General features: G+C 33.8%; 1 protein-coding gene and 1 long non-coding RNA gene across 3 annotated transcripts; one reads left to right on the forward strand and one right to left on the reverse strand.

The window, feature by feature from the left end:
* Positions 1-176: 176 nt before the first annotated feature.
* Positions 177-1,541, reverse strand: LOC118436908. The gene is made up of 2 exons (XR_004835768.1): positions 1,198-1,541; positions 177-779 (listed from the first exon to the last, which is right to left on the reverse strand). It is a non-coding gene; the product is annotated as an uncharacterized LOC118436908 (long non-coding RNA).
* Positions 1,542-3,508: 1,967 nt separating this feature from the next.
* LOC110855140 lies at positions 3,509-9,697 on the forward strand. 2 transcript variants are annotated; one of them, XM_022103561.2, is made up of 11 exons: positions 3,517-4,855; positions 4,972-5,102; positions 7,571-7,663; positions 7,738-7,845; positions 7,905-8,065; positions 8,141-8,231; positions 8,306-8,483; positions 8,552-8,730; positions 8,790-8,946; positions 9,047-9,177; positions 9,249-9,697. In XM_022103561.2, the coding sequence occupies exons 1-11, from the start codon at positions 4,789-4,791 to the stop codon at positions 9,561-9,563; spliced, it is 1,611 nt and encodes a 536-aa protein (XP_021959253.1). In that variant the 5' UTR covers positions 3,517-4,788; the 3' UTR covers positions 9,564-9,697. The 2 variants fall into 2 exon arrangements, 1 of the variants encoding a protein (XP_021959253.1); XR_004835868.1 differs by lacking the exons at positions 7,905-8,065; positions 8,141-8,231; positions 8,306-8,483; ... (2 more) ...; positions 9,047-9,177; positions 9,249-9,697 and having other exon boundaries at positions 3,509-4,855; positions 4,972-7,663; positions 7,738-7,792.
* Positions 9,698-10,327: the final 630 nt, after the last annotated feature.

Raw genomic sequence — 10,327 nt, forward strand, 5'->3', positions numbered from 1 at the left:
AGCATTCTCTCCTTAATTTTAAAATGTGCTACAGATGTGCACAATAAATTTGTTTTAAAAACTTTTCTGCAACTCATAAATTATTAGCAGTAACATATTTTTGATAAAAGTATTATAATATATCGGTTTACAGTATGTTTTTGGGAACAGTACAAATTAATAATATTCGATTTGCATAGAAGTTTTAAAAATAAATTTATTCTGATGCATAGCACACTTTAAAATTTAAGAAACGAATTAATTTAATTTCCATGTCCCCGCTAGGTGCTCCCACAAATTCTCCACTGTAGTCGTGACAACAACAAATGCTCCTTGTTTTTCCAAAATTGAAAGAATAGGTCCAAGCTCCAGATAAGCTTGATTAACATTGTCTATCACAACTACCCAACCATTTATTGAATTTTTTGTCATAAAATCTGCCACTTGTAAGACGAGTTGGCTCAACGGAATTGGAGTTTCGTTAATTGTTGTAGGAATTTCTAGGGATTTAGCTAAAGAGCGAACTGCTGGTGTCAGCGTCGTCTTGCTGTCTCCGTTCAACCATACTAACGATGGCGAAGAACTTTGTTTGCCCAAATATATCAGGAAATGCCGACATATTTCAGATATCTCTTGGTCATCATTTCCCGACATTACCGCAACGGCTCCCTTTGTACGGTGCTTCAGGTAAAGTTGATACATTTCTAGCACTTTAGCCTCATCGAATGAAGAGTTTGGCATGGTTAATCCGAAAATGAAACAGACCGAAGAGCGTGGTTGACTTGATTCGTTCTTTGATTCTGCCAGGCATGACAAATTGAATTAAGAATCTCATTGTTTCGTTTAACCAACTTTCATTTACTACTAATAATGCGATGATGTGAAGTGTAACGCTCCGATTTGGTGGAATTTCGAAATTATGTTGTCAATATAATCAAGGTTTCTTCAGGCAATAGTCAGAATTTGTCAAAATCTTTGAGGTTGAAGTTGAAAAATGGGCGATTTTTACCAGGTGGAAGAAGCAAACTCAACTTTCATCCTCTTTCCGTACTAAAAATATCATATTTTTCAACTTTGCCCTAAAATATTTTGGCAAATTCTTACCATCGCACAAACTGCCTGAGGTTATTGTGACATTAACCACATAATTTCGAAATTTCATCCAAATCGGAGGGTTACACTTCACACCATCGCATTGTAAGTGAAAAATAACAATACCTTATCTGCAATTACGATGAATCCATGTCGTGCCAAAATTTCTCTGAGTTTCCCCAAGCCACCAGAGAATTTCGAGAGGTTAGACAACTCTCCAAAATACGTTTTGGAGAATGCTGTTTTTCCTATGAAATTTTCCTCCATTCTCAATTTGTTTTTCACGGACGTTCGTTCAAACCTTGTTCTTTCTCCAGTATGACGCCCGTCATTGTAAAGATTCTTCACAATTCGAAACCCAACCAGAGGCGACGCAAGTCTCAAAAGCTTAAAATTCATTTTGGAAATAAATCCTGAGCAGTTTACTCAAAATGGATGCAATATGATATGAGGTGATGTCGACGTATGTATGTAGTGCGTAGTAGTGAACAGGCAAGTATTGAAGAAGTGAAGTAGGGCGAGGTTTTATCACCATTTCCATATCTTATCTCATCCATCACGGTGTCACAAACTTATTAAATTGGTTCGTGGACAGTTTTATGGTACTACAAGGTTGTCATGGATTTGTGCTGAAAGTGCAAAGAGAAGTGAAAGAGTGCAAATACAAGTGCTGAAATCGACAAATTAATAATGCTTTGTTAAATTGTAGTAGTTAGCACGCAGCGCACTTAACGAATACCGGAGGCACTTAAATGTTACAGATTACTAAAAGCTTACCACTGTGGATAATTGTTTAGTTTTATTTCGAGTCACCTTTATTTATTCATTTCGAGTCGTGGTTCCAGTGAAGGTTATTTTTCCGCAATATGCAAATAAAATATTCAAATTATATATTCAAATAAATATCAAATTCAAATAAATTCAAATAAAAACCATGACTTGTCTTGACTTCAAATTAAAAAAACATGTAACATGTTTTAGTTGTGAAAGTGGCTCCAGTGAAGTTATTTTTTACGTAATATATTTATTCAAATAAAACCCTTGATTTATCTAGACTTCAAATTAATATATTCGCTTTCACTTCCAATACAGCCGGAAATGAAAGCATGTTCCGTTGTACTTTGAGTTCTCAATTAACAATAATGGTAGAACAATTATAAAAGTGAAATTAAGGTGAATTTATCCAAAAAATATAAATAATAATAACTTCTTTTCTATAATTTATTGGAACACCCACATATAAAATAAACCCTCCAAACGAATATAAATAAGTTGCGTCAGAGCGATTCAAGTTTCCTTTGACGTTTCTCCGTATATGACATCGTCCTAACTGTCATGAGGGAAAAATATTAACGTCCTTGAAATCGCAGTCAAATCTCCTTTAAAATGACACCCCATATCAAAATTATGAATCTTTTGACCTTTGACCTCGTCCTAACTGTCATGAGGCAAAAATATTAACGTCTTCGAATTTGCGGTGGAATTTCCTTTAAAATGACACCCCATGTGAAAATTATGACTCTTTTGACCTCTAACCTCGTCGTCAAGGTTATAGGGTCAAAAATATTAATGTCGTTGAATTCATGGCGAAATTTCTTTTAAAATGATGATGATGATCCCAGACCCCAAAAAGTATATATATTCTTAATCCACTCGCCGAGACCTTTCCAACGATACCCCATTTATGGGGTGTTGTGAGCCTTCAAATTTTCATCAACAATTTTTCTAGGTTATTTTTCGAAATTTCGTTTTTCGAATTTCCATAAATGCTCGATTCGGGTTGTAGATAAAAAAATTGCGAATCTTTTAGCGCAAGTAGCATTTCGATATCTTTATCCATCATGGAGAAATCAGCTGCCCCGTTTCCAATTTTTACGACTTTGGGCCCCTCCCCCTGGAAAAAGGGGCGGAGTTGAACCAAAGTATTGGTACCTCTGCACTCACAAAAATCACCTCTATCAACTATGCAAATCTTAACAAAATCAAATTTTTTTGTGGTCCTCGAGATTCCGGTTTTCATTATTGCTACTCTTTTATTTACACTCTCAATAAATTTAAAGAATTTGTGAAGATTTGTGAAGAGTTTGTGAAGACTGTGTTTTGCGAGGTGTCAACTTCTTTACCGAATTATATTGCCAGGCCAAATTGAGTCACTTATTTATAAAAAAAACATTACCGTACGGTGATAATTCATTTTGATTTATTATATATTTTCTTTATAGTGAATTTATACATACTAAAATAACGGCTCTAATAAATATAACATGAGTGAGATAAGCTTTTCTGGTACATTTATCTGATTGAAATTATGTAATTATTGTAAATATCTAAATATCTACGTACATGATTTTTATAATGTTAGATATCGGTAAATTTTTTATGGTAATTTTGGGTCTGAATAGGCAAGCAAGATTCGTTTTATTAGGATGAACTGATTTTTACATGGATATTGAAATAATAATAAAAAGTCAAATGTCTTTATTTTTGGTAGATGCGATTCCCAAGTATTCTACAATGTCGTTCGCTTCAAGGACTGACGGATAATTTTGATAATTGAGGCGTTTCTCGAATTCAGAAATTTCAGGATAAGTTTTGGCACCCAAGCCACGACGTCTTCTTCTTTTTTTACGCACTGCGTTAATAATGAATACATATGTATAAATATATGTAGCTCTAACAAGGGAAACTCACAATAATCTATATTATAAGCTGGAAATGTTTGTCTGCAACGGAAGTGAAAGTGGACAAAGTTTCACTTCTTTTGCTAACAGACATTTCCAGCGAATTAAGTATATACAATATAGATACAAAAGAATAACGAGGTGGAATTATGAACAATCCCACTTAATTTTCACGAAAACCAAATTCGCTCTCGCACGAAAAAATGAATTTTTGAAAATTTTTGAAATTGAATTTTTATATTTTCAGGGATGTAATTCTGAACACAAATTGGGTTTAATTTTTTAAATCGGGCTAAAATTCGAAAATTTACAGCGTTTTTAAAAATCCGAATTTTGGCTGAAATTTTTTTTGAAAATTCCTCCACGGGCATAAACATCCCCATTCAGCAAAATGAAAAAATACGGGTCCACTTATTTTTGAGCGTGAACAATTTAAAATTAGTACGGTGGATATCGGCGATAACCACGTCACACCATCGCATTGTGAGTGAAATATGCAGCATACATTGCCACACCTTGTTCTCCCAACACAGCAACAGCATATATTTAACAGTGAACCTGTTGTACATACAACACGCTAAATAAAGTTGTGTACAACCGGTTGAGTAAAGTGGAATTGGTTAATTTTTCTACAACATTGGTACAAATTATTCCAACCTAAGACTAAAAACTAATCAACGGAGTTGTATAAATTGATCTTTACCCAACGTTGTAAATTTTGTAGTCATTACTTGTGAAAAATCGGTTTTCTACATGTATGACTAATTTTTACTCAATTATTGGTTAGTTTTTTTTACAAATAATTGCAACAAATAAACCAACGTAAAAGTTGAAAAACTCGCTACAATAAAGAATAAATTTTATACATAAGTTGAGGAAATTTTACTCAACACTTGTATCAAAATTAACAAACCAGTTGTGTGGTCTTGGATGACGCTTCCCGCGAGCACAAAAATTCTTCAGTTCTTCTTGCCACCTCGCCGCTCTAGTTAGGTGGAGATTTTTGTTCCTGCAAATTAGTTAAAAATTTCTAGAAATGACGAAATTTTTGGAATCAATTCTCCAGACAGTTGGACTGGAAGTATTATTGGAAACTTTTAAAGGTAAGATTATATATTTGGTGAAAAATATAGGTGTTGTACTATTTATGTCATCCGAACTATTAAAAAATCGTGCAATGCTTGGTCATTATTATAATTATTTATTTTTCCAATTTTAGATAATGATTTTGACGACGAACTTCTTCGTCAAATTCCCGACTGCCCTGCTGGTTCACTTGAGGAACATCTGTTTGCCACGCTGGTCCCGTCAATAGGAAACAGACTAAAAATAATTGGTGCAATTAGGAAGGTTAGTGTAGTTAAGGAAGAAAATGTGTATATATGTAGCTTGTGTCATCGTTCCTTAAATTCTTTCAAATCTTTTTGGAATCATATCAGGGATTTTCACGAGATAACAGGGCCTTCAGCCAGAATAGATTGTCCCTTGTGTTTAATGACCTTCACAAATATTAACAATCTTAGAAAACACGTGCAAGCCAAAATATGCCCAAAATTACTTTCACAATTTAGTTTTCCAAAAATAACAAATAACCTTAATGATGAGAATATTTTGTCTCAAGAAAGTTTTTTTAGTCATGATTATTCTGCCAAAATAATTAATGAAGTGACAAATGATTATAAATTGTCATTTATGAGGTCACTTCAAATGTCTGGATCAATTCCCCTAGTAAAATCTGGGGAAATTCTTTGTGCTGCAAATTCTTTGGTTAATAGCATTGTTGATATTGCTAAGACTTTCCTACAACCAAATCTTTCCCACGATGAAATTATTATCAAATTAAACTCTTTAAAGGAACCATTTCCGAAACAAACTTCATCTCAATATCAAATTGAAAAATATTTAGAGAAAACAAAAATATTTATAGAAGCACAGGAACTACGACTTGGTTCGCATTTCAAATTCGACAATTCAGTAGGAGCGATGCGTGAGAAATTTGACAATATGTACTACTTCCGGATATCTGATATTCTTCCCGTAGCCCTTAAAAAATATAGAGAGGTCACTGATGCCGGAGGACGTCTGAATCAGGATAAAAATATTATACGGGATTATCAGTCAGGGGAATTTGTCAGTAGTTTTACAGGAAATCCTCTTTTTATCCAAATTTACTATGACGATATTGAAATCTGCAATCCATTGGGTGCAAAAGCTAAAATCCACAAATTAGGAATGTTTTACTTCATAATTTCGAATTTTGCTCCTCATTTAAAGTCACAGCTTTCCGCAATATTCCCACTATTAATTGTTAAATCCAAATATATAAAATCATATGGGATGAATTCCATTCTTGCACCAATTGTAAATGAGCTTAATAAATTAAACAAAAGTATGCCTAAATCCGAGGAATTTGAAAACTCACCCTTTAGCAATGTCCAATTACTTCAAGTTTGTGGTGATAATCTAGCGCTTCATGCAATCCTTGGATTTTCTGAAAGTTTCAACGCCAATTTCCGTTGCCGTTTTTGCAAAGCAACCAAATCACAGAGCTACGTTGATGTGGAGGAGCGAAAAGAGTTGATTCGAAATAGATTGGGATACTCTGAAGATGTTGAGGTTCAAAACGTTAGTCTCACTGGCATAAAAGAACTATCCATAATTAATCAGATTGCTGGATTTCACGTTACTTCTAACTTTGCCCCCGATATTATGCACGACATATTTGAAGGAATTTGTATAATTGAATTAAAGCTGGTCCTCGAACATATTTTACAGAATAATTATTTTTCGCTAGTTGAAATTAATCATAGATTGTCATGTTGCTTGAAGAGAAATGGTCATCATTTAACAAAATTTCCCGAAATAGGCTCAAATATTATTGACGGCGACAAAAAGTCTTGTTTTTCTGCGTCAGAAATGAGTAATTTCTTTCTCGTCTTTCCTGCAGTTTTTGGTGACCGAATTCCATCCGACGATAAATATTGGAACTTAATACTTAAATTTCGGAGAATAATACGCATCGTGATGGCTCCAGTCATAACACGATCAAAATTATTACTTCTTCAGTTCTTAATAGCAGAGCATCATCAGATGTATATTGATTTAACGGGGAATAATTTAACTCCAAAATTTCATCACTTATTGCATTATCCAAACGCAATTAATCAGTTAGGCCCACTCAGAAATTACTGGTGTATGAGATTCGAAGCCAAGCACAGATTTGCTAAAACGGTTGGTAAAAACTCGTGCAACTTCAAGAATATTTCCAAAAGTGTCGCAAGGCGAATGTCCCTAAATATGGCGTTTTCACTTGGTTCCATTAACATTGAGCCAAAAGTTCAACTTAGTATTGGACCCGGCAATACATTTGACATTAGGGACATCAAAGATGATGTAGATTTTTCCACCATATCGTCAGCTCAGTGTAATAAAATATTTTGCCTTGATTTTGTTCAAATAAATGGTACAAAGATTTCTCCACTAAACTATTTTCTTATTGGAAGTTCTGAGTCGGGGCTGCAATTTTGTCAGGTGATTTTGTGTTTTGTTCATGATGAGAGTGTAAAATTAGCCGTTGCTCGTATTCAATATGTTGAAAAATTTCAATATTCATACATTTTCAAAGTAGGAAAAAAAGACAAGGCTGAAATACTTGACCCCTTACAACTTGACCTTCAAAATCCATTGGTAGTGGTAAGGTCGTTCGATGAGTGTGATTCGGTGGATAATATTTGTTGTCCTATTGAGTTAATTTAGTTATAAGCTTATAATAATAATTCCCTTCTTTATCGTGATGCTCTCAATAATTAATTATATAGCGAACCAATTCGAAATCTGTGACGTCCAGCGTGCAACAGATTTCCGACGGTGACCAGTCAAGCCAGGAGGATAATATTGTTCAGTACTTAGTGGTTCGTAAATTTGTTAACATAACTTTATTTGTTTGGTTAAGTGCTAACTGTTTAAAAATATTAATGACTTCTAGGTAACTCCGCCCACCGCTACGCCACCTCGCCAAGAGGAAAACATATTTGTGGATGAATTACAAAATATTCCGGTTTCTCCAGATTGCAACGTCGCGGATCCCTTATTTGTAAGTTTAGTTGTAAGATATAATCTATCCTTTTTAATGAAATTATTTCTGTCAAGCAGGACGTTAAGCGGATTATTCTTACATCTGACGCTGATAAAGGAACAACCAAAGGAAGGAAACTTTTAGATGATTGCGTTGAAACAAATGTGATCAACTTTGCCCTTAAAAATCTGATAAAACGACGGACCGTGAATCATCTTGTTAAGCAATACTCATATTAGTAATTAATACTTAATTATCATTCACAAAACTATGCGTTACCTTATATGTTGTACTAATTTTTGATTAATTTTAGCCCGCCTAAGTACGTGAAAGAAAATTTGGCCCAATGCATTGCAGTTCAATTGTTTCCTTCGCTCCCAGACTCTCAAAAATTGGATATAATTGTAAGAAAAATGTCAACACTTTAAAATATTTAAAATATTTTCCACTGAATTCAGATTTTTTGCTTCAATTTCAGAATTTATTCTACAGTGAGTCGAAGTTATCAAACTCCAAGAGAGAAGGCTCAGATGGAATTATTTACAGAAGAATTCCAGCATCCGGTTTGATTGAGGACAGATTGAAATATATTCGTCGAAAGAATGAAGTGAAGTGTCGAGTCCAACCGCCTAATGTGGAATCGTGCCAAGTTTTGGGTAGGCATATTATGCATGACAATTATTTAAAATTCCGGGAAAAATTACTAATTTTGTGAATTTATCAGATCCAACTGTAGACGAAGAGGAGAAAAAGTCTTGGCTTCTCAACTCTACCGTCCCCATATCTCAGGTCACTAAATACATGTCTGAGACCTACTGCTTGAGAACATCCCAATTCAGGAACACGAATAATTTAGCGGAAATGTTGGACCAATGGCCAAGGCTTCTCGACACTCCAGGAATGGTAACGTCACAACTTTCTAAGCGGACTAAATTTAAATTTGATAAAAACTTTATGCAAAGATTGAGCTGGACTTCAAGACTTTATTTCCTGGCAAATGTGATAAGATGCTTCTGAAGTGGGCAGCAGTTTCAGTACAAATCTGCAGTTACGCCGAGAAAATCAAAACCAACTTGGACGAAATCGGCATAAAAAAACCTTTGTCGAATTGGTCTAAAGGTTAGAAATTAATAATTAAGAAATATAAAGTTAATCATCTAATTTTAGTTGTGAATTTGAGATTTGTAAATGTTTTTAATATTGACTTATTTACACGAAGATGACAAGACGGTTGGGGCGCTTGTGTTACTGCCATATTTGACTGCTAGCTCAGCCTATTCAAAGAAATCCAAAAAGAGGAAGAAAATAACATCGGGAGAGTCAGCTGAATTTTTCATACAAGTTGTACCGGTTAGCTAATTTATTTTATTGATTTGTTAGGTAATAATAATTGGTAATTCAACGGTGTTATGTTTATTTAGGTAACACATGACATTGAAAATTTTAGGACAATTGAGTCAAGACGAAAACAACCCTTTGTTCTGTGTGTCGGAGAATTGGGATCCCTTATAATACATGACTCCTACGTTATGGTGGAGAGGAAACTTGTGAAAGCGTCGTCGCTAATTAATGCTGTGGATATCTGTTTCAAAATGTTTCATGTGCTTCAACTTCAATTCCCTGATGAATGTTACCCAGTCTGGTGCTTCTTCGATCACTCGATTTATCAAACTAAAGAAATTCGTTCACCCCCCTCGGCAGTTCTTTCACTTGGATCTCAAATAACTATAGATTAAGTTTATTAATATGCAACTACCTGACTTATAAATTAAGTACTAATCATGTTCTAGTTGTTAAACTTGGTACAAAATAATTATGTAATAATTTTAAAATATGACTTATATGAATAAAAACAATACTTTTTATTAAAGGTAAACAACATCATCTCTGAAATAATTATTAAATTCCAACCATTTATTGTGCACAATTTATCAAATTGTTGGAAAAAAATTACTCAATAATTGATCAGAATTTACCAAATAATTCAGCAAAATTCACTTAATAAAAGTGAAATTTTACTCAACTAATGTATAAAATCTTGTCAACCCATATTTTCGTATCGCGATTTAGTTGGGTTAATTTTACTCAACTTTTGATCAATTGGATTACTCAACCCCTGAGTGAAATTTTTACACAACAGTTGTGTCATCTCATTTCGGCCTCAACAGTTGGGTAAAATGTGATCAAACTTGGGTAAATTTTAATCAAATTTATTTAGCGTGAATTTATCGTTAATTTGGACAAATAATCACTCTAATTAATTAGCAGTGATGGTGGAGGTGCTGATAGTAATGGTGACAGTGTTAGTGGTGATAGTATTAATTCTGAAGGTAAGTAATTAACTAATTTTTAGAGTTATCATAATTTTTATTTAATGCAGTATGCTATATGGGGTGTCATTTCTGACTGTTTTTTAACCTTGAACACAATTATTAAACAAATTATTAAGGATTTTAATAATTTGATAGCATGGCTTTTTGTGAAGATGAATAAAATAATG

The sequence above is a fragment of the Folsomia candida genome, unplaced genomic scaffold, assembly GCF_002217175.1.
Source record: "Folsomia candida strain VU population unplaced genomic scaffold, ASM221717v1 Fcan01_Sc011, whole genome shotgun sequence".
Lineage (NCBI taxonomy): Eukaryota > Metazoa > Arthropoda > Collembola > Entomobryomorpha > Isotomidae > Folsomia > Folsomia candida.

Coding starts and splice junctions, on each gene's coding strand:
- LOC110855140 (XM_022103561.2), top strand. CDS start 4,789: ATGACGAAATTTTTGGAATCAATTCTCCAGACAGTTGGACTGGAAGTA. Junction 8,066..8,140: donor GTTAAGCAATACTCATATTA/GTAATTAATACT, acceptor GATTAATTTTAG/CCCGCCTAAGTACGTGAAAG. Junction 8,484..8,551: donor GGAATCGTGCCAAGTTTTGG/GTAGGCATATTA, acceptor TGAATTTATCAG/ATCCAACTGTAGACGAAGAG.